This window comes from Exophiala viscosa, assembly GCF_022695815.1.
Source record: "Exophiala viscosa unplaced genomic scaffold EDD37scaffold_6, whole genome shotgun sequence".
Lineage (NCBI taxonomy): Eukaryota > Fungi > Ascomycota > Eurotiomycetes > Chaetothyriales > Herpotrichiellaceae > Exophiala > Exophiala viscosa.
The window spans coordinates 50,602-71,425 of NW_026944358.1; the positions used below are offsets into that span (position 1 = coordinate 50,602).

At 51.8% G+C, this 20,824-nt stretch overlaps 8 protein-coding genes across 8 annotated transcripts; 2 read left to right on the top strand and 6 right to left on the bottom strand.

Annotated features, from left to right (window-relative positions):
• The first annotated feature begins 1,690 nt into the window (after positions 1-1,690).
• Positions 1,691-2,795, top strand: EDD37DRAFT_419125 (uncharacterized protein). Its single transcript, XM_062812566.1, has one exon. It carries the CDS (start codon positions 1,856-1,858, stop codon positions 2,669-2,671), a length of 816 nt encoding a protein of 271 aa, XP_062669276.1. The 5' UTR covers positions 1,691-1,855; the 3' UTR covers positions 2,672-2,795.
• An 821-nt stretch (positions 2,796-3,616) lies between these two features.
• On the top strand, positions 3,617-5,489 carry EDD37DRAFT_681585 (beta-lactamase/transpeptidase-like protein; the record flags this gene model as incomplete). The annotated part of the gene is made up of 7 exons (XM_062819757.1): positions 3,617-3,791; positions 3,844-3,887; positions 3,955-4,102; positions 4,154-4,279; positions 4,364-4,589; positions 4,657-4,801; positions 4,881-5,489. The coding sequence occupies 7 exons, from the start codon at positions 3,617-3,619 to the stop codon at positions 5,463-5,465; spliced, it is 1,449 nt and encodes a 482-aa protein (XP_062669277.1). The 3' UTR covers positions 5,466-5,489.
• Positions 5,479-7,526, bottom strand: EDD37DRAFT_419120 (uncharacterized protein). The gene is made up of 2 exons (XM_062812565.1): positions 6,732-7,526; positions 5,479-6,669 (listed from the first exon to the last, which is right to left on the bottom strand). The coding sequence occupies exons 1-2, from the start codon at positions 7,381-7,383 to the stop codon at positions 5,606-5,608; spliced, it is 1,716 nt and encodes a 571-aa protein (XP_062669278.1). The 5' UTR covers positions 7,384-7,526; the 3' UTR covers positions 5,479-5,605.
• Positions 7,527-7,828: 302 nt separating this feature from the next.
• On the bottom strand, positions 7,829-9,526 carry EDD37DRAFT_419155 (short chain dehydrogenase/ reductase). The gene is made up of 6 exons (XM_062812568.1): positions 9,124-9,526; positions 8,945-8,993; positions 8,665-8,882; positions 8,318-8,597; positions 8,113-8,240; positions 7,829-8,062 (listed from the first exon to the last, which is right to left on the bottom strand). The coding sequence occupies exons 1-6, from the start codon at positions 9,218-9,220 to the stop codon at positions 7,905-7,907; spliced, it is 930 nt and encodes a 309-aa protein (XP_062669279.1). The 5' UTR covers positions 9,221-9,526; the 3' UTR covers positions 7,829-7,904.
• On the bottom strand, positions 9,527-14,812 carry EDD37DRAFT_419154 (uncharacterized protein). The gene is made up of 4 exons (XM_062812567.1): positions 14,468-14,812; positions 13,913-14,333; positions 10,180-13,855; positions 9,527-10,131 (listed from the first exon to the last, which is right to left on the bottom strand). The coding sequence occupies exons 1-4, from the start codon at positions 14,560-14,562 to the stop codon at positions 9,833-9,835; spliced, it is 4,491 nt and encodes a 1,496-aa protein (XP_062669280.1). The 5' UTR covers positions 14,563-14,812; the 3' UTR covers positions 9,527-9,832.
• A 136-nt stretch (positions 14,813-14,948) lies between these two features.
• Positions 14,949-17,285, bottom strand: EDD37DRAFT_419221 (cyclohexanone monooxygenase). Its single transcript, XM_062812569.1, has 4 exons — positions 16,923-17,285; positions 15,575-16,869; positions 15,254-15,518; positions 14,949-15,201 (listed from the first exon to the last, which is right to left on the bottom strand). The coding sequence occupies exons 1-3, from the start codon at positions 17,143-17,145 to the stop codon at positions 15,315-15,317; spliced, it is 1,722 nt and encodes a 573-aa protein (XP_062669281.1). The 5' UTR covers positions 17,146-17,285; the 3' UTR covers positions 14,949-15,201; positions 15,254-15,314.
• A 615-nt stretch (positions 17,286-17,900) lies between these two features.
• Positions 17,901-18,911, bottom strand: EDD37DRAFT_419228 (isopenicillin-N N-acyltransferase). Its single transcript, XM_062812570.1, has 2 exons — positions 18,778-18,911; positions 17,901-18,727 (listed from the first exon to the last, which is right to left on the bottom strand). Exons 1-2 carry the CDS (start codon positions 18,883-18,885, stop codon positions 17,999-18,001), a joined length of 837 nt encoding a protein of 278 aa, XP_062669282.1. The 5' UTR covers positions 18,886-18,911; the 3' UTR covers positions 17,901-17,998.
• A 1,109-nt stretch (positions 18,912-20,020) lies between these two features.
• Positions 20,021-20,784, bottom strand: EDD37DRAFT_681599 (uncharacterized protein; the record flags this gene model as incomplete). Its single annotated transcript, XM_062819758.1, has 3 exons — positions 20,021-20,120; positions 20,172-20,621; positions 20,705-20,784. 3 exons carry the CDS (start codon positions 20,782-20,784, stop codon positions 20,087-20,089), a joined length of 564 nt encoding a protein of 187 aa, XP_062669283.1. The 3' UTR covers positions 20,021-20,086.
• Between the last annotated feature and the right edge of the window lie 40 nt (positions 20,785-20,824).

Here is a 20,824-nt window from a genome sequence, read left to right on the forward strand (position 1 = left end):
ATATCAAAGTCCACCACACAATTCATCCTTTGTCTCTCTAATCACGCTTACAACATTGTCCACTTGTGATATGCTCAGCTAGTGTATTTGGACGACTTGTTCTCTTTGTTGGTAGGGTCTAGAGCCTCTGATTCAGAGTGTTCGGCGCCAATCATGTCCGGTGCTCGTCGTATATCGTTTGTGAAGTAAGAAGCTACAAGCAACAGGGCCAGACAAATGCAAACGCAGTAGAACAGAAGCATGGCGACAATGCCATCAGTATACTTCGGAGCCTGATGCGATAAACGCCTGACAACCGATGATAATGCCGATAGCGTAGGCCACGTACATGGTGTATGAGATGGTGACTTTCTCTGTGTGGCCTGCAGTGTTTGCTTGCTACATTGATAACACGATCATGTATTCAGCATAGAAAATGTAGATCATGTGAACGCCTGCAAGATGTGGACCTGTCTACTTTGACTCATATGCGAGCTTGAGCGCAGCGCCCGTGATGGGTTCTAGGAGGTCTCGTGGATCGAGGCGCAGTACTATGAATACCCCGCCCCACTTCTTAACGTTGATTCAGGGGAGCCATTCGGCTGTATATCCGCTGCTCAGCCAATGAACATACCTGTCAGAGATTACCATCCACCTCCCCTCTGCCGTCTTAGTTGTGCCTGAGGTGTTGGAAGTCAAAGTAGACATCCGATCAAGACAAGAGGCGCTCGTCTTCGCAGCCGTGTCAGCAGCATTCATCGCTCCCTGGTGATTGTTTTTGCTTGTGCCTGCGATATTGACTCCGCCAATAGGATTGTCGAGTTTACGGCGTGCCTGAAACTTGATTGAGTCGACCTCTTGATGAGAACAAAAGCTGTTGGTCTGTGAGCAACTCACTTATAGCACTGCTGTGGCTATGAAGATGATCAATCGATCATGGTGTTGCAGTGATCTTGACATTGTGGCCATGGTCAGAATACTGCGATCAATGCACTTTCGTGCATCTTCGAACCTCATGATTAGGCGTCCTGCCAAGGTCATCCTGTTGCCTGCACCCCTTTACTCATTTCTTCCATTCATGGAACTGTTTTAAAACCCTCTATTGTCAATAGCCATGGAAGGTCAAAATCAGGGCCGACGCCGTTCCAAAACTCGGACCGCCTGCATCACCTGCAAAAACAGGCGAGTCAAATGCGGCGAAGAGCGACCACACTGTCAAAGATGCATCAAGGCAGGCAGACCCTGCGAGGGATACCAACTTCTTGTGGTTGATGGAACATGCTCAGTATTCAACCAAAAAACCAATCCTTTGACCTTGAGCAGCTCCGACACGTTATTATCAGCTTTTCGTGCAACCGAACATGACTGGCAAGCATACGGTGTTTACATCCAAAAGGCCGAACCTCTGAATGCCGGCGCTTTCAATGCCGACATCTGGAAGAAACTCATCATCCAAATGGCGCATACCGATGCCACGGTCCGGAACGCCATTTTTGCCCTGGGCAATCTCTTCAAGCATTCCTGGAACGATTCCAACAACCCTCATATCTCCGCATGTTCATGTACGCATTGTCTTCAAGCACTCCGATCATACAATAAATCAATATCATCATTCTCGAAGCACCGAGCCCAGGATGGTCCAGCCTCGGTCAATGTTGCCCTGGCATCGTGTGCTCTGTTCATCATGTTCGAAGTCTACCGAATGCACGACGGTAGTGGTATCGCTTTGATCGACAAATGATCAAATCTACTTTTGGAATACCTCTAAAGGGCCTCTGATACGGAGCAACGAGGCATAGACCCGAGAATTCTGACCTTGTTTCAACGACTGCACGTCTCTTCAGCAGCATTCGGCTTCCCTTTGTCTGAGCCCACAATGAGTCAAAGTGTGCATGCTGAATATCTACGACGTCAAATCTTCGACCGGCTCGAGATAGCTCGAGACTCGTTGCACCAAATCATGGCAGCCACGCGAGCTTTACGAGTGTGTGCTTTTCGCGCTCTGGTCGGGTCGTCGCCCGCGAATACGGCCGTAACGTCATTGGAATCGCTCCGACATGACAGGGACCAGATAGTGCTCAAACTTGAAGCTTGGAAGATAGCATTCAGAAGGATTCAAGGGTCACTCGGTCCTCAGCTATGGTGTTCTTGTTTCCCTGCATCGGTCCTATGGGCACACTTTTCGATAGCAAAAGTCTATACTGAGACAAGCCTTGGCCTCTCGCAAGAGTGTTATGCTGATCACCACGAGACATTTGAAGAAATTGTGGAGGCTGCGAAAAATGGTCTCCCTCAAATGCTTGAGGAAACAAAGACTGCTAGCTTCTCGTTCGAAGCATGCTTCCTGACACCACTTTATCTTGGTGCGCTAAAATGTCGAGAGCCGATCTTACGTAATCTGATGCTGCATTATATGCACTTTACAAAGGCGAAAGAAGGTCTCTGGCATCGGTCAGAATGCATTCGAGTTGCTACACGAGTGATGGAATTGGAACAAGGCCGCTCAGAATTTATCTCCGCAGATGACGACTTCAGGTCCTCGGGCGCGTTCATTCACTTCCATGATGTGATGGCTGAACTGAACTACCGGAGCGAGGGAAAGACCATGGTCGACGTTACTTATGTTCTATACCGTCCTTGCGAGGGACGTTCGTGGCGGTATATGAAAGAGACACTGGTAGTCAATGAGTGAGAGGCACTTCTACGTACGGGGACAAAGTACTTGATGCTCGAATATGCATGCTCGACTAGCATGCGCCTTGACTATTGTGCTACGAAATACCGTTGCTTGCAAAGTACTTTACAATATCTGGCTTGCAGGACTCGGTGCAAATAACTCCTCCACTGAGTGCTGACTCTGCTGGGGGCATGTCCAGTTCACGTCGAATGGTCCGCATTCTTTTTGCGGCATTTTGCTGGGTATTGATGCATTCGTGCTCTTGCTTGCTGTGGAAAGGTCCATGACGCTCCGTAATGCGCAGTGCAGCTCCCAAAGAGAGGCAGTTTTGTGGCCCCTCAATGACGAATCAGACGGTGCCTACGTGTCCGCAGCCTCGTCAGGCATCCCTTAGCTTTACCCCATCAGGTCAACTTTCCGACTCACAGAACGATATGACCGACCACTTCCTGATATATCCACCTGAACCTGAACTGTTGTACTTTCAGGCGTTGGCTCACTCTCCGCATCCCGCACGCTCGGAGCGGTGTTTTGAGTGACGGAAGTCAGTCGAAAGAAGCTAAGTCTTGACGATGTCTCATGTACGCCTCGCAAGATTGCTTCTCTTCTCGTCCTCGGATTCCCCTCCAGTTGCGGGCAAGCTAGGACAAAAGGTTTCAGGGGATATGATGACATTATATTCGTCTGGAAGGCATCATGCATGCTGAACCTCTCTGCGAATGCTGCAGCCTGACCCCCATGGGAGTGCTTCTGCTACATCACTACGATGTATAGATGATGTGACTGGTATAAAGCAGACCTGTTGCGCCCGATTTGTGACTTTCAAGCGCTGAAATTGCTTTTCCTTCACCATACAGCAAAGTACCTAATCTCGAAGACGCTTCGTTTGTCACATGCTGCAAGATCTTTCGGATACTACGTCTCACCATGGCCGTCCCATGGCGCACCCTTTTTCTCATCATGTCCCTGAATTATGTCCATATCCAGGCTCAATTCTTGTGTCCACCATTGGGTCCAATTTTTCCAGCACCGACCAGCCTGAGCGGGTACAACTTTCCAGCAGGTAATCGCACAAATCAATCTCGGCCTCCAGAACGCCAGTTCCCAGCTCAACGAATCCGCCGTCTCAGTTGGGGTACGCAGCATCCACGAGGCCCAACCACTCTTGAGCTACTACTACACTCCAGACTCCTTGAACACAAGCGGAACCCACAACGTCACCGGAGATACCGTATACATGATCGGCAGTGCCACAAAGTTGTACACCGCGCTGGCCATTCTTCAACTACATGGCGCAGGAGATCTCAACCTTTCCGACCCAGTCACGGAAATACATTCGGAGGCTGAACAATCTACCACAAAACAACAACAATCTCACGACAGTTGACTTGGGTGCCGTCACCATAGAAGCACTGCCGGCTCATCTGGGTGGCATACCGGCAGACCGTACGTGAGATGACCTACTTCTGGAAACAACAACGCTGACTTGGAGACAAGTAACGAACAGTGCACTCTTCTACTTGGCGGAGCTGGGACAAGAGCTTGCCCCCTCTCAATTGAGCGCAGCCCAGGCGTCTCTTACATGCGGTGGCTTTGCCGGAAGCACAGGCTGCTCATGGGATGGTGAGCCTCACAGCCTCAGGTCTTGTGACCTTGAAGTTGACCTCACCTAGATTTCCTTCGTCAACATCGGCATACGACCTCCAGTGTATGCACCATGGACGACACCGGTTTATTCGAACGTCGGCTACGCACTCCTAGGCCTTGTCATTGAGAACGTTAGCGGCAAGACATACGCTGATTACCTCCAAGAGAACATCCTGCACCCATCAAACATGAACTGCACCTCTGTTGGTGCCCCTCTGAACTCCAGCATCGGTTTCATCCCAGCGGAAACAAATTGGTGGGGTACGCCCTTCGGCTTCGAAAACAGGTAAAGCGACCCCCTTTCATACTTCCTCCATTTCCCCCTTGGACACGAGTTCTAAACAGCAGCACAGTTCCGGCGGTATCTACGCCAGCAACAACGACCTTTCGTCCTTCGGCACAGCACTACTCTCATCACAACTTCTCACCCCCGCCGCAACACGAACATGGATGAAGCCGAAGACATTCACACCCTCTTCCGGAGTCTCAGTATGCGAAGTATGGGAGATCGCACGCGGCACGAACCTCACGTCCGATGGTCGGGCCATTGACTTTCACACAAAGGGAGGTAGTATAGGAGACTACACCGGGGTTCATCGCCCTGGTCCCGGACTACGACTTGGTCTTTGCCATCAATATGGCGGGCCCGGATAATTCGCTCACGGCGATACAAATACTGCTTTCGTCTGTGGCCACAGCTCTTGTGCCGGCTGTCGACGACGTCGCTAAAGCGACAGCTGCTCAGAAGTACTCTGGTACTTATGTGGCGGCAGGCATGTCAAGCATCACGTTCGCCGTTGACGACGGCGGGCTTTTCGTGTCTGCTTTCACGGCTAATGGCGCGGATGTTCTTGTCGGGTATGCTGCGATGGAGGGAGCGGATACGGGCAACACTTCGATTCGTTTGTATCCGACGGGTTTGTCGTCAGGAAATGAGTCCGCGTGGCGTGCGGTTTATAACCCCAATTCGGCTGAGGAGTTGGCAGACGTTGACGCCCAGCTTTTCTTTCCGCAGGGGAGTTGTCAGAGTTGGTCCGAAATGGATCTGACGACATATGGTCTACAGGCATTGGACTACTTTGTGTTTACCGAGCATGCGAACGACACAGTAACCACGGTGGCGCCGCGAGCTTGGAGGTTGGTCTTGAACAGGGCAGACTGACTTGCCACAAGGCTCACGAGTCTTCTTGCTGTGCCAGGTTGGCGACAAGAGTATGGTCTATGACTTTCATGTGGGATAAGTATACGAGCATTGGTTTTTGAACCCTTGACAGCTCGGTGGTCTGGTTGCAGTAATACGAACTATTTGTGCTCCTGGTCATTGCGTACCTGTACCGCGGATGCACCATGGCTCGGTGAGATGTTTTCATGAGGGATTGCCTCATTTACTCCAGTTTCCTTCTTTGCATGAGGCCCAAACAGTGCCCAAGCCAGTGAATTGTACAGACTTTGAGTCCTGGACACCAGGGCAAACAGAAGTATACTGACCGTGGCCAACGGAGCCGCAACAGCCCAATAAACCCAGAATCGACCACCATTAGGTCCATAGTCATTCGCCATACTAAATATGCTTGCTGTGTACGTAAGCGGGATGAACACGATACCAACCGCTGTGAGTATGACGGATATCTGGGCGAACTCTGCGGATCGTCGACCTTCCTCATATGACTTTTCTGCAAGCTGGACGGACAGACGTGTGAGTGCTTCTGAGGCCGAGCCAATCTTGGTGGACATTTTGGCTTCTTCCAACGCTGTCTCTCCCTGGAAAACTTCCAAAATGCTGGCCAAGTACTCGCTGAACTGTCGATACTCTGACTTCAGCATCTCGAACTGGGAGCGCATATATCGGAAGTCGACATGTTCGTCAGTGCCTGTAAGCGGCGAGGCTGAAGCTCCTGGGTGTACACCAAGGTTTTTCAGGCTGGCGTCCATCTCTCCACAAATCCAGTTGAGCCGTCTTTTCCATGCAATACCTTGCATTAACGTCTTCTTGACATTCTTGATCAGTTTGCTTTTGTCTTCGGGCCACCCGTGGTGGTCTGTGATTTCCTTCAAGCCCATTTCGGAGTCATTCAGCTTCGTCCACATGTAGTCGAACATTACCATCCAGTGGGATGAGCATATTGTTTCAAGTAAGTCTCTAGCCTTTGAGGGATCTGCTCGTAGGGCCTCAATCTCATCTGGGCTGGCAACATTCGTCCAATATGTGGCAATCGCCTCTAACATGGACATCGCCGTCATGGGAGGAGATTGGGCCACGGCAGCAGCAGCAGACCATGGTACAAAGTCTGGATACCCATGCCGGTAAGGTTCGCTTTTGTGGTGTTCATTTTCGAAGCGGATGGGTGGTTCTGTCAAAATGACCACTAACCGACATCAGCTCGCGGGATTCCTTTCCCTGTGTGAGAGGTAGGAGTCATTGACATACCATCCCAATCATTTCCGTCTCGTCTCACCCACGATGACACATTGCGTCTGACGAAGAAGACAGGCGGTTCGGATCGGTCGACTCCGGACTGTTTTTCGACGCGACGTAGAAGATTAGACATCAATTTGTACTTCGAATCTGTGGAGTGGCTACGACCTGTCTCAGTTTCGTCATGAAGGTTATTCAGCTCGTAATAGCGGAGGGTGGAGTGAGTTGTTCTCGAGTGAAGAGAAGGAAGCCTCTGTGGCATTCCAAAGTCGCTTCTATGGCTTGACCAATGAGAGACCCAGGCCTGGGAAGCAAAGACGTATGGGTCGACCTGAAAATGAGATCCCAGTGTTTCGAGAAATGCGTTGGATAGATCTTGGACGATGTAGATGCGGTGCCTGCAGGAAGATGCTCCTTGACCGGTTTTCTTCTCTTGTGGCTGATCCGGCCTCGATCGAGCTTCCAAATGATCTTTCAGTTCTCTGGCATTTCCGACATCTCTCCGCAAGAAATGGTCCCCGTGAAGCTCGAGGACTGTGGCTTTGCAACTTTCAGCGTTATCTTTCCATTCCCGCCGAGCTTTCTCCAGAAAATAAAGATAGGGAAACCGATCCCTCAGTCTTGAGAGAGACTCCATGTAAGGGCGGGATTTCTCCAAGCTCATAATGACGCGTGAACCGGCTGGGCATGATATATCCCATTGTTGGCAGGTAAGGGGAAGCTATGTAGCTTCTGGAGACCGCCATTCTGAGATCATGCATGGGAAATTACTTGGGCCGGATGGAGAGGTTACAGTGTATCATTATGGCACGCCTGAAGTGTAGCTTACTGTACAGTTATGCACCTCACACGTTAGCCGGTAGCTCTTGCAGCAGGAGCTTAACCCGCCAGCCTTGCACGTCATGAACTACTAGTACGAGAAAAACTTCTATTTTCGACAAATCCATATCTCACTCGTCTTACGCATCAAACATCAATGTTCGATAAGAACAGTCTGATGAACGTCCTCTTTGCTTGTGCCCTGGCAGCATGAGAAGATGTATCTTCAGGTAGGTCTCGGGGCAGTCTTTAGGTTTCACCAGACAGAGAACGGATTTGAGGAGCATTCCCGCGTCAATTGAATCGAAGCAATTTTCTCTTTCGTCCTCAAACACTACACCAAGATACAGGAATCAAAATCAGTATCTACTTGGCCGTCTGAACGGCAGCAGACATGGTCCTGATTGCAGCAGCCAGGACCACCGTCTGAAGACTCTTCCACGGCTCACTCTCCAAGTCATCAAGCTCCGCATCACGATACCCCTGAGGCGTCACGGAGCGAGGAAGAATCGCAAAGGATCGTCCTGAACCCAAATCAGTATCTTGTCAGTGCTTTCAATACAAGTCAACATACCATTGATCGTCTTATCGCAAGCAATCCGCACGACAGCAGTCGTGCAATCAGCCACCTCAGCGAACTCAACACCCTTGGATACCAACCTCTCAATGACCTGAGGTTTCAATATCGTCGTCTTCGTATACCTATTCATAGTCGACATCAGGCAAGAGTGTCCCAAGCTCACAGCTGAGCGTATATGCAATGGAGTAATTTGACTTACCAGGGACCAATATAGTTGACACGAATGCCCTCCTGCCACGACGTACGCCGAGCACTTCTCATCAACCCTCTCAACCCGAACTTGGACACCGAGTACTGGAACGAGCCAGGCTGATCAAGTAACCCTGCAACGCTGCCCTTGAATATGAAGCACCGATCTCGGTCCGCACTTTCAGGTTGGACACGCATATAATGCTGACCCAGCTTAAACGTGTAGATTGCGCCAATCAAGTTCACCTGGAGGATTGGGAGTGTCGGCTTGGTGGGTTCTCCAGCGACATCTATCGTCCAGGAGTCAGTCACAGCAAGTGTTTTCCCAGGGTCAGGATGAAGTCAGCCTTTCCATACCTTCCAGAGCAAAGACCTCATCTGGCCCAGTGATCCCAGCATTCGCAACGACAATATCGCAACTCTTAGCAGGAGATTCGGCCACCGCCCGCTTGAACATGTTCAATTGGTCCTCCCAGACCGTAGCATCGCACTTGACGAATTGGACGTTACTCCCGAGTTCCTGAGCAAGACTCCTCCCCTTCTTCTCATCAACATCACCAAATGTCACGAATGCCCTGCATTGCGTTCATATCAGCCAACATAGATCCCAAATTGAGTCAGACCAAGTCAAACTCACCCGGCAGCAGCGAAAGCCCGCACATGAGCTTCGCCGAAGCCGTTCGCACCTATACATCGTATCTCGTCAGCGCCTGTCTCAGTAAATCGACCTCGACCTCGACCTCGACCTCGACCTCGACCTCCCCTCTCCTTTCTTCTCCTTGCAGGATGAAAACACCGACTTTGGATTGTACTCACCACCTGTAATCAAAACACTCTTTCCCTTCACTATACTCGTATCAGGCTCGACAGAACAATCGACCGGTCCATGGTTCTCATATGGTGGAAGGGGCATGTTTTAGATTCTTCGGTATGGTCTGTTCTTGCACCAAGGTACCGTACCCTGCCCGTGTCTGCCTTTGCCTGGTCTGACACTCAATCGAACTTTATCTACTGCTTAAACCTCCTAATCGCAAGAACTCCCCGTTCACATATATACATACCTTGGTATTTCTACGGAGAAAGTCCGCAGGTCAGCACGCTTATTCGATTATCCAACCACCCTACCTCTTACAGTGCATGCGGGGAAACGACTACTGCCAAACCAACAGCCGCGGTTACATATCCTAAGTGCGTGTCCTATAGCATCATATCCGGTGGAAAGTCAACAATCCAAGTGCTTACATCTCGAACTTTACCAGCCTTAGTGCACGAGTGAACATCTCTCCGAGAGACTCTACTGAGGATCACAGCAAACGGTCAAGTTAGGCACCATACATGTTATTCATCATGCATAACGCTACTTCACATGGTCTGCCTCACGAGCTAGATAAGATCGTCGAGTCCAAACTCATCACAGGTCAGCACTTGCTGAGAGTCGTACCCAACTTTGCGTCGCATGATCCATACACTAATCTCTCTGGCTCGTTACATCAGTCCAGTCATACGTTGGTCCAGCCTCTCACATTCACCGCTTGCCCTTCTTTTTGGTCGCCACAACCTTGAAGGATGCATTATTCTCCTCTTTGGGAGCGGCAGCAGGACCCTTCTTCGCTACTTCACTCCAACCACCAGCGCTCTTGCCATCAACACCGCCGGCTCCATTCGTTGCCGGCTCGACAATGCCCTTGTCTGCGAGTTTGCGGCGTCGAACAAATTCTTCAGCAAAGCGGCGACCGTCTAGAGTTTGCGAACTGGCATACACACTGTCAGAAATGATTTCGATCTCGGGTGGGAGCTGCAGTAAATCTTGCACGAAACTATCGACTGCAAAAAGGTTAGCTTTGACTGGAACTTCGACTCAGTGAAACTCACCATTGATGTTACTGTTCAGCCCTTTCCCGAGAGAACCTTTGATCCATTTCGTAAACTCTTCGTTGGCCTTGCTTTGGCTCGAGATGGTGCTTCGAGAAGTCTGAAGCGTAGGGCGTGGTTTGGCAGTGGTGACTGTAGAGCTGCTGACGGTACGTGTGGCTGGCTGTGGTGAAGCTACAACAGCAGGAGGAGCTTTGGTTTTACCGCCAGATCCGACTGTCGTCCATGCACTGGACGTGGTTGGTGTGGTTGGTGCAACTTTGCTGGCTAATTCGGCGTACCGCTTCCCGACGGCAGCAGCTGACACTGGGGATGCCGCCGCATTCTGGGCACTGGCAGCCACAGCCACAGCAGCTGCACGCTGTTTGCGAGATTCTTCCTCCTTCTGGATCTGAGCAAGCGTCTTCTTGCTAGTCACAGTTGCAGCACTACCAGCTTTGGCAACTGTCGGCTTGGCCCAAACCGATGAAGACTGAGATCCAGGAGTGACTGGTGAAGCAGGACTTCCCCAAGTCGAGGTTGATGGAAGACCCGGAGCTGGAGCTGGAGCCGAGCCAAGGACTTGACTCAGCTTCTCTTGTTCCGCTTGCTGCGCACGACGTGCAGCAGCAGCAAGTTCCTCCTGCTCCGCCGCACGCTTCGCTTCTGCCTCTTGGATTTCTCTCAACGAAGGCCCTTTGGGATGCTCTGCCGTCCGTTCCGCCCACGGTGCGATTGAGACCGAAGGAGTTTCAATAGGTGTCTGCGTTGCCGACCTTGACTCTGCTGCAAGAGCGTCAGCGACATGTTGTCGATTGCGTTGAGCTGCAGGTGCCGGCAGTGGAGAGATCGAGACAGGCGGTGGTTCGATAAAAGTATCCTGTTTCCCGCGCGCATGCTCTTCGGCCGCTGCCATTTGACTTGCTGCCGCAATTTGCACCTGTTGGGCCAAAGAAAGTGGTTCGTGGTCTAGCTTGGAGACGACTGCTGGATGTCCGATTGGCGCATGGACCTTCTGTGGCAATTGTTCATCAGCATGGCGTTGAGTTCCAATAGGCTGTGGTCGAGTTTCCTCAGGGCCGAGACGACCAGCCGGCAGGTCCGCTTGTCCACGAAGTTCGTGGAACTCGTCCAGTCGGTCGTTGCGGCCCTGTGGCCCTAAAAAAGCGTCCTGATGTCCTCGCATATCGGCCTGTTGCTGTTGCTGTTGTACCCGAGCTCTATCTTGCAGCATCGAGTTGAGTTGTTGTGGAGAGGGACCCTCTGGCGGAGGACCTGAAGGGCCGCCCGCGAAGGGACCAGCTCGTTGCCCGAAGCTCATGCGGTCCATCATGTTAGGAAGATCTTCCTCGCGGCCTGCGCCGAAAGCAGGCCCCGCGCTTGTAGGTCCACCTTGCTGGCCGAAAGGCATCCCGAGCTGTGGAGGTTGGATAGGTCCTGGTGCTGCGGGCTGATATCCCGTTGGGGAAGTCATGCTGCTGAAACTGGGCTGACTGTGAAGTGACTGCGCACTGGGTTGATGCTGCAAGGGCTGCATGCCGTTCTGCATCTGCATGTGCTTCATTGCCATCTGCTGTTGAGCAAGGTGCTCCTTCTGCCGAGCCATGAGAAATTGTTCTTCTTGCTTTCGTCTCTCCAATGCATTCTGCTGCTCCGCGGTCAAGGTCGTACCAAAGCTTGGGAAACTACTTGCGAAAGGTGGCTGAACTGAACCGCCAACTCCACTGACTGGGGCATTCGCCCAGTGATTGCCTTGTGCTGCTGAAGGTGGTCCATGCGGTACTCCAATTTGTGGTACCAGGAAAGGCTCCCTGGAGTTGCCTATGCGCCGAACAAGCTGGGCCAATGGTTCGTATTCAACATCTTCAAGTTTCTTGACCTGTAACTCTGCAGTAAAGAACCCAGCCTTGAACCAATCATGCATCTCAAGGCCCGAAAATGGTCCCTGCGTATTGCCTTGAGGATCGCGATAAATCCAACGCATCCGATCTGGCATCACCATCTGGCGCTGTTGGGTTGCTGGAAGTTGATTGTCGGAGTTGCTGCCACTGGACTGGCTCAAGCCATGACCAGACTGGTAGCTTTCAGGTCGTTGGCCTTCAGGTTGGGGGGCGGTAAGAGAGGAGGGAGGTGGTCCAGAAGGTGGAGCTCCAAATTGACCGGCTTGACTGGCATTAGTCGCTTCTTCCACACTTCTCATGGATGGAGACTCGTCAAAGAGGCTAGAGCCACGACCGAATCCCTCACTTCGACGGTTGGTGTTGTCAAAAGCATCGCGGATAGACTGTTGCTGTGCGCTCTCCGGACGCGAGTCGAGAGTGTGCCGCATTTCGTTTCGACTGTCCCCTCGCATCTGCTCTTGCATGGCTGGTGGGAACATTGCACCTAGACGACTCGCACGTCCAGCGCTACCAAACCCGCCGGAACCAAAGAAGCCACCTCCGAAGCCGCTGGCACTGGGTGATTGCAAATCCGTCAGGGGACTGAAGATGGGATCGGCAAACGCAGATCCTAAACCAGGACCCATGGGAGGTTTGTTCGATCCCAGGGGGTTGGAAGGCCAGCCAGAACCGCCACCCAATCCACCAAAGCCAGAAAGACCGCCGAAACCGGTTGCGGTGCGCGTGTTGCTGGCTGGTGGACCTCTATCTTCGGAACTTCCAAACATGTTGCGACGGTTTGCGCCAAACGGTGGGAGACCTGGAGCTTGCGAGATGGGGTTGTTGTCTCGTTCATCATCCTCAGGGCGGCCATGGGGACTATGATAGGGATTGGTGTTGGTTGGGCTCATCGGATCAGGTGGATTGAACCTTCCTTGAGATGCCTGCTGATAAGGATCATCATGGCCGAAGTCCCGAGCTCCTATATTGCCAGGAGGACCAAAGGCGGACATCCCCATCTGCTCAATGCCTCCAGGTGGTGGCAAATTTTCTTGGGCACTGCTCAAAGCGGCGCTGCCAGATCGCATAGAAGCTTCCTCATATGGATTGGTCTCACTCCGACCTGGGCGCGTTCTGAGCTCGTCGCGTAGCCTTGATTGAATGTTGTCGGCGTCCTCCTCAGGCAGCTTCTCCAATGCGCCAAAGGAAGTCTTGTCTCTGATACTCTGAGAAATGTCTTCCGAGCTTGTCTTAGACAGGAGATCCTTGAAACGGCTGCCACCACGCGCGCTGCCAAAACCAGGTCTCTTGTCGCTGGATTCGATAGGGGTAGTCGCAGAGCCGATTGCAAAACTGCCGAAACTTCCCATTGACCCAAATGCAGAAGATTGCGGACCTGCCGACCAAGGCGAAGCTGAAGGGGGGTTCAATCCAGCACTCAAAGGGCCAGTGCCCGCTCTCCGTAAGCCAGGGAAGGTAGGCTGCGACTCCGCACCATCGTCCGCGTCAAGATACTCTTTAGCACTGGGGGCCGGATCGTCCTCCTTGTAGTCTGTTCGTCGTCGTAGCAGTGCAGGCGGAGGGGTTGCCGTGTTCGTTTCTGTTCGTGGAAAAGTCTTGTTCTCGGTGGGAGATAAAGGGCCATTGGCCATGAAAGAGTCGCTGGTGTCTCTACGCCGAGTGCCTGGTCTGGAGCCACTCGCAGTATTGTTGTAAGTGGACAAAGAAGCCTTGCGACCACCTATTACACCGGGACCTGAAGTCTCCTTAGGATTTTGCTGCAACTTGATTGGCGAGTTGACCGAGGTAGAAAAGAGCTGTCACGAAAGGTCAGCGATGCAGATTGTCGCACAAACCGGAAGTGTCTTTCTCACCTGCTTCTCCTCCTCACTCGTGCTCGTCAAACCCAATGGCGCTGAATCGGTATTGTAGTTCCAACAAACTTCTGGTCCAGGTACCGCATCTTTTCCATCGCCACGACCACCTTGACTTGGTGCTCCATTCTTGCCGTCCAAAGGTTCCCACCCGCCCAGAAATATCTCGTCTAGGTGTCGATCAAGTGCCGACGTCTCCTTCAGCGTCTGGTATATGCTAAGCATTTGTTCTTTGCCGTACCGCGTGTCACCGAGAGGGAGGTTCCGTGAAGAGTTGCTGGGGTTCAGGTGCGGAGGGATATAAACGCCTTCATTGCCAGTGTTGGACGTGGCGGCGCTTTCGCGTTGCTGTGTTTGTGAAGGTGTCGTGGTTGAAGTTCTGCGGAAGGTTTGAGCAGCGCCATTAACGCGATTCCTAGACCTGCAAGTAGAGCGAGCGTTAGCAATGCTATGACATGGCTGGAAGCATTCGAAGCAAGTCACAGACACATCCTTTCGTGCATGTCTGAGGCCAAGTCGTCGTGGGCAGTGGATTTTGGGGTCGAGTGTCCATACCATTCATTTGTGGCATTGTCCCTCCTGTTTCCCGCATTTTCACCATTCATGCTTGCAGCAGCCGAAGCAAAGGTCGAAGAAAACGGAGGAGCCATCGCGTATCAATGTACAAGAGGATTGCGGCTTCTTGTAGCGCGGAGACGGGAATAGCTGTGGAGGAATTGAGAACGAAAAAAAGGTATTTGAGCGCGTGCGTGGGTTGTGGGTTAACGACTTTTCTGTTCGAGTGGCGGACTGGGCCGAGTAGCGAAGAATTGGTTAAATGGCGGAAAACGGTCGTGTCTACAATAACGGGATATGCGACTGTAAGTTGTCTTGTTTCGATAGAGCAATAAAAATGTATGCGTGCGAGGAAGAAGAAGAAGTCGAGCCCCGAAGAGATGCAGAGACCCAAGTGCAAAGCAGCCAGTCAGAGGCGAAAGAAGCACCAGGGCCCGCAGTCGCTTAACTGGAGACAGCTACGACAGCTTAAAAAACACAGGCTGTGAAGGAGTATAGGCACCCCGAAGTGCAAATTCACAACTAAAAGTGTCCTGTGGACTATAAACTTACGTGATGGAGCCCCTGTTTATCAACTTCTCCTGAATATGCCACGCCATCTCCATTCCACGTCGATCAACGCATTTATTATCCCCTGCTCCTTCGGAGACGAAAAGGCCCTTCGTGGCCCGCAACCTACGAACGACGTCTCTCACAGGGTGCAGTACTCTATATTATCTCTTTTCTTGGGTATCCTAGGGTTATATCAGAATAGTCCACGAATGGTTTACCGTAAGTCGTCCGAACCTTCACCAAATTGAAATTCTGCCAGACAACGCCACAGCTATCCTCCTCTGCAGGGAAGACTTCATCGCAGCCGCAGTCTACCTGCATTGCGAAGAGCGATACCAGCGCCAACCGCGGCCAAGCTCAGTGCTGTCAAGGCCATCGTTTGATAACTGACCACGGACTCTTCCACAACTCGTCCAATGTGAGTCTTTTGTCGACCTGCCACTTCATCCGCCTCATTACCAGAGAGGTCAAAGTCGGACCAATTAACATCGCTAAGGAGCTATCGAAAGGTCAGCAAATGGCCGCGGTCTGCTGCATCATGCTACAGTGGCCTACCTTCTGATACTCGATCACGGTCCCACTCCAGTTGTTCGTGATTTTGCCGTCCCCTTTCTTGTACCAGCTGTTGCAGTTGGGATCCGCAAAACTGCTTTTTCGCAGTTGACCTTGGATCCCATCGTTGAATTCTTCGATTCGGGCTGCTTTCGGTTGGATGACTAAACTGTGACCACGACCTCGCGCTGTGAGGACTTCTCTGATCAACGCATTAATGTATCTGCTTTGAGCCTCTATCATCAGAATGATCGAATTGTGCCCCAGATTGGTGTTGGGCCCATAAAGCATAGCAAAATTGGGCAGGCTCTCGACTGTAACACCGTAAAGAGCTTGCCCGCCATCTTTCCAAATACTGGAAAGCGGACGCCCTGCGCTCCCTGTAACGTCAATGGGGTGCATAAATTCGAGCGTACGGAAGCCGGTTGCAAGGACAATCAGATCGTAATCTTCTTCCTTGCCCTCCGTGACAATGCCATTGGCGGTAATGTTGTCTATCCTGCCCGTCTCTAATTTGACATTGTCGCGTTGGAAGACCGGGAAATAGTCGTCGGAAATGATGATCCGTTTGCAGCCGATTGAGTAGTTAGGCTGCAGCTTCTCCCACAGATCTGGTCTGTCGGGAAGCTGGGTATGCATATGACCCTTGCTCAATGTTTCAAAATCCTGTGCGACAGACGATGCGTTGTCGAAAACGGCATCATAGACGCTTTCACGGAAATCCATCATCTCCGCCCTTTTCCGCCATCTAATCATGGGGACGTATTTATACATGTTTCTTCTCCATGGAGCAATGGGGGCATCAAGCCGAGGGACGATCCAGTTCGGCGTCCGTTGATGGATGGTCAGATGCCCGACTTCTTTCGCGATCTCGGGGATAATCTGCGCAGCTGTGGCTCCATTCCCTATGATGGCGACTTTCTTCCCACGGATATCGTAGCTCCAATCCCAGCGAGCACTGTGCATGATTTTGCCTTTGAACTGATTCAGGCCGGGAATGTCTGGCAGTTGAGGCACATTTAGCTGGCCAACTGCAGAAACCAAGAAATCGGACGCGATGGTGTATGTGCTGCCAAACTCGGCGTCCTTTGCCCCTTGGACCGACACTGTGGTCTTCCATTTCTTGTCCGCATCATCCCACTTCGCAGAATCAACAGCGGTATTGAAGCGGACGTAGCGGTATAGGTCATACTTCCTTGCGACTTCCATAAGATACTGCAAGATTTCCTCCTGGCCGGGATACTCCCTCGTCCAATCCGAGTTCTGCTCAAAAGACAAGCTGTATAAGTGCGAGAAGACTGTTCAGGGGTAAGAGACGATTGTGAACGGTTCTTGGATTGGAACTCCTTACCGTCACAACAGCACCCAGGGTACTTGTTGTCTCGCCATGTACCACCCAGCCCGCCACTCTTCTCGAGGATAATGAAGTTCCGGCAATTGTTTCTCTTAATCAGGTCAATGGCCGTGCACATGCCACTAATGCCACCCCCTATTATGACGACGGCTGCCTCTGTATGATTTTTGTTGCCCACGACCACCTGTGGCCAGGGCATATCACCCGCGTCACCCCCCATCTTATTTCGCGACGATGTGAGAAGCGGTACTTTAGAAACGAAGCAGTTCTAACGTTTGGTATGGAGTGGCAGGATACTCTATACTTAGCGAGAACACGGTGGACCGGGCCCGGGATTATATATGGTGCGTCGCCAGTCATGTAGACTTTCTCGACGCGATTGTTTGTCCGAGGTCGTCGCAGTCCTTCATCTGCCGCCCGCGCCCATCGCCGATGAGAAGATGCCCCATGTCGAGGGAGAGTGGATGTTTGCCATGACGACGTACCAATGAGGTTGGAAGATGATTGCCGAAATGCGGGGAAATCATCCAGAGCATCTCCATTTCACCACAAATTCCGCCGGGGATCAAGCTCCAAATGGGATTCTTGACTCGCATTCCCTGACTTCGCCAGACCACCATTGCCATGACCATTGGAAACTGTGTCAACACACATGACACGCCACATCTGGGGCGCCATTATTGGTGCAGCGACACAGTGGCAGGATCATTCCCTCAAAGCCGCTTTGGGACGGTATCGCCCCCACCTCTCATAAAGTCCATGGATTCGTAGATCCATGAACAGTGCCATGTTTCACACGCTGAAACAGCCTTACTAGCTCCTGAGGTTCCGAGAGGCGCACTTTGGCACAAACGCTCTTCGTCGGTTAAGCTAGTCATATCAAATTCCGTCTGATCCGATATGGTACTCCGTGAATACTTTGGGATGCGACACAACGTTCACGCGGAAGTTCTTCAGCACCTCACTGAAGCCTCTGACACAGACTGAGCGGATCATGCCAACTGAAGTCGACGGGCAACAGACGATCATCTGAGCAAACCGCAGCGGTTGTGCCGCGTAGATTGGTAAATTTCTCATCTGAGGAAGTGTATCACCAACCAGCAGAAGAGGAAAAAGACCACGACACCGGCCCAGAAGATCCATTTGTCTTGCTTGGCTCTCCTTTCGACCATTCGGATGGTGTCGCCGCTCACACCAAGAGTGTTTGCAACGCTGTACAGCCTCTTTTGCGTGCCCTTCAGGATTTCGCGTTGTTGGCCCAAATCTCCCAAAACGGCTCGGCCTCGGTCGAGGAATTCGTCCAATTGGGCATTGGCAGTGCTGAAGAAGTTCTGCTCCCGGAGTGCGTGGTCCTCGCGCGTGAAGGTTTCCGGACCGCCACCGAAGGATAGACCCTCTTGTGCATTGCGATGTGCTGGCGCGAATGCGCTTTGGCTCGACGCGTGTGCATACGGGTTCTCAGGGGTTGCAGCGTGGTGAGGCCGGCGTCCCAAAAGCTCGCTTCTATTGTTTGCCGAGACTGAAGCCTCCCGCTCCCTTTTCAATTGATCAAACTGTGTGCGGTAGGAAGCCAGATCTGCTCGGAAGTTCTTCAGTCTCTCGACAGCCTTCTCTTTCTTCTCTTCATTTGGCTCGTTCCGTGACAGGTTTTGGTAGTCTTCTAGTGTTCTCGAGAAACTCGTCAGGGTGGTCGAGATTTGACCTTGTAGAGCGGGTGACGCAGCAGCCGGGGCATCTGCAAAGGTTTCGAGATCGCGGCGTACGGCGGTCGACTGCTTCAGTGCTGAGTTGAAAAGGGCGTTCTACCCCGGATCAGCAACGGAGCATGTGAAAAGACGCGGGCCATAATTACCATCCTGCTCGTGCTCAGCAGGATAAGTATACGACCGACCTGCGAAAACTGCGCTCCAAGCCCTTTGACCGCGGGAATTTCAGCAGAGTAAATGTGTCGCGAGGTCATGGATTGCAGCAGTGGCTCGCATCCAAAGAAATGCAGCCGCAAGGTGTCAACATACGTAGTTTACTCCAAGAACACGGTTTGTAAATCTATCTCGTACCAATCAACTTCTTTGCCTTTCAACCACCATCAACTCCGCACTCTATGGCCGCGTCTTCATGAGACCCAGCATCAGTGCTGTGTCACGCAATGAAACTGGTTACAAACGGACTATGGCAGTATGCGGCCCAGTAGATCGCACATTGAAAGGTTCTTCGGAGGTCGTTGTTGAGGTGAGGGCATACATAAATCGAGTTCAATTCTCACAGGTACCGTGATACAGGTGGCATTCTACATTCATATGTGCGTCCAAAAGGCCTGGTCCAGGCGTAGACGATTGTCACTTTCAAGCTATGAAAGTCTGATTTCTACCGCATTGTGACCAAGGAAGTCGCTGCTGTCTCAGATTGTCTTTGTACTTCTCTGCTCGTCGACTCCCAAAACATACACGCCATCGTTAATACCTACCACCCGTAACCTTGAACTCTTCTCAATAACAGAACCAACAGAAAGATCGACCCTGACACCTCAGTAAACCACCCTCCAACGACTTAGGGTCGCTCCATAACCGACTCTCCAAGCAGAAAACCAATTTACAGCAGCGATTCAAGTTAACAGCGTCAAGCATGTTCCCTGGCATGCAGAAGAACTGGCAGGCCGTCAAGGATGATTGTCCCTTCCTCTCCTACTCAGCATTGTTGAGCAACCCAGTGCTGATTTTGCACGCCACGAATTGCCTTCTTAGCTTCCTGAATCCCAGCAACATGAGCGTCTCCATCTTTGACACCTGGATCATGGCGCATTTCGACGTCCATGCCGACGACAAATTCTGCAGAGCCTTCACTGTCATTGTGGTCGCCCTGCAGTTAGCGATATACTATCGAGGGACAGAAGATGCTCGAAACAATGCAGACAAGGATGCGCACCTCTCACAGGCCTTGTCCAGGAAGTAGGACCCACGGAAGAGGTATCAGCATCGTACAAACAACCCTGATGTCAAGTTGCGAAAGTTCAAGGGGATATCATATTTCTGAGCAAGGACATGTATGAACCTGCAAGACTCGCGCCTAAGCCGCCCTGCCAACCGAGTAGAGAGAGGTCAAGGAAAAAAATACAGAGTGCGTTCTCCAACCGTTAAAGGGTATCAGCCTGGTCTGATCACCGTCTATTTGGGAGGATACTTGTTCTCAAGCAGCCACCTGGGAGGATCGTCAGTCAATGGTTTGACAGCCATGGGAGTTCAAACTTACTTGCTGCCGAAATAGTCGGCCACAGCAAAGGCACCAACACATCCAGCCACTGTTCCTGCGAGTTGCCAGTCCAATTTACCTTCGCTCTGCTTCTTGTAGGCGCCGTATCCGATAGTGACGGTAGCAAGACCCCATATCAGGGCATTGCCAATGACAACCGGGTTGTCTCTGTTCTCGCTCAATTTCTGGCCATCCTTCTTCAAGGAATCCTTGACTTGTTTGCCCTTGGTTGCGGCCTTCTTCTTGGTCTCAGCAGCGGCAGCTTCCGTCTTTTGCTCCGCAGCACGGGCTTTGTCCTCTGCCTCATGCTCGATTCTCTCGGCCTGAGTGTCGGTCTTGATTTCCTGTTCCTTGTAGTCGGAGTTGACAGAGCTGACATGTGGGGAATCGACGTCGACCAGGCTGGAAGATTCTTCCGAGTGCTCGATGGAGGGGACGGGAGCAGCGCGACTATACGATCTTGTTAGCAGTTGTTATTCTATCGAGTCGGCGATGTATTCCACGTACGCCTAGCGAATGTTAGCCATTGGCACATGATCAGTGGAGAGATGCAGCAACCAACCTCTTCTGGAGACTGCTTGGGGCCCTTGGCAGCAATGTCTGCGTAACTCATCTTGAATGACCGTTTGAGAAGACGTGGAGGAGGGGGAGAT

Excerpts from the sequence above, each read along its gene's own strand:
- EDD37DRAFT_419155 (XM_062812568.1), bottom strand. The coding sequence starts at position 9,220 with ATGCCCCTTCCACCATATGAGAACCATGGACCGGTCGATTGTTCTGTC. Across the intron at positions 8,598-8,664 it reads TGAGGTCTTTGCTCTGGAAG|ATGTCGCTGGAGAACCCACC; the intron begins GTATGGAAAGGC and ends CCTGGACGATAG. Across the intron at positions 8,241-8,317 it reads GTCAACTATATTGGTCCCTG|GTATACGAAGACGACGATAT; the intron begins GTAAGTCAAATT and ends GACTATGAATAG.
- EDD37DRAFT_419120 (XM_062812565.1), bottom strand. The coding sequence starts at position 7,383 with ATGAGCTTGGAGAAATCCCGCCCTTACATGGAGTCTCTCTCAAGACTG. Across the intron at positions 6,670-6,731 it reads AGACGGAAATGATTGGGATG|TGGTCATTTTGACAGAACCA; the intron begins GTATGTCAATGA and ends GATGTCGGTTAG.
- EDD37DRAFT_419228 (XM_062812570.1), bottom strand. The coding sequence starts at position 18,885 with ATGACCTCGCGACACATTTACTCTGCTGAAATTCCCGCGGTCAAAGGG. Across the intron at positions 18,728-18,777 it reads TGCTGAGCACGAGCAGGATG|AACGCCCTTTTCAACTCAGC; the intron begins GTAATTATGGCC and ends GATCCGGGGTAG.
- EDD37DRAFT_419125 (XM_062812566.1), top strand. The coding sequence starts at position 1,856 with ATGAGTCAAAGTGTGCATGCTGAATATCTACGACGTCAAATCTTCGAC.
- EDD37DRAFT_419154 (XM_062812567.1), bottom strand. The coding sequence starts at position 14,562 with ATGGCTCCTCCGTTTTCTTCGACCTTTGCTTCGGCTGCTGCAAGCATG. Across the intron at positions 13,856-13,912 it reads CGAGTGAGGAGGAGAAGCAG|CTCTTTTCTACCTCGGTCAA; the intron begins GTGAGAAAGACA and ends CTTTCGTGACAG. Across the intron at positions 10,132-10,179 it reads GCTGAACAGTAACATCAATG|TCGATAGTTTCGTGCAAGAT; the intron begins GTGAGTTTCACT and ends ACCTTTTTGCAG.
- EDD37DRAFT_419221 (XM_062812569.1), bottom strand. The coding sequence starts at position 17,145 with ATGGGGGGTGACGCGGGTGATATGCCCTGGCCACAGGTGGTCGTGGGC. Across the intron at positions 16,870-16,922 it reads CCCTGGGTGCTGTTGTGACG|TCTTCTCGCACTTATACAGC; the intron begins GTAAGGAGTTCC and ends ACCCCTGAACAG. Across the intron at positions 15,519-15,574 it reads CCGTGATCGAGTATCAGAAG|CTCCTTAGCGATGTTAATTG; the intron begins GTAGGCCACTGT and ends ACCTTTCGATAG.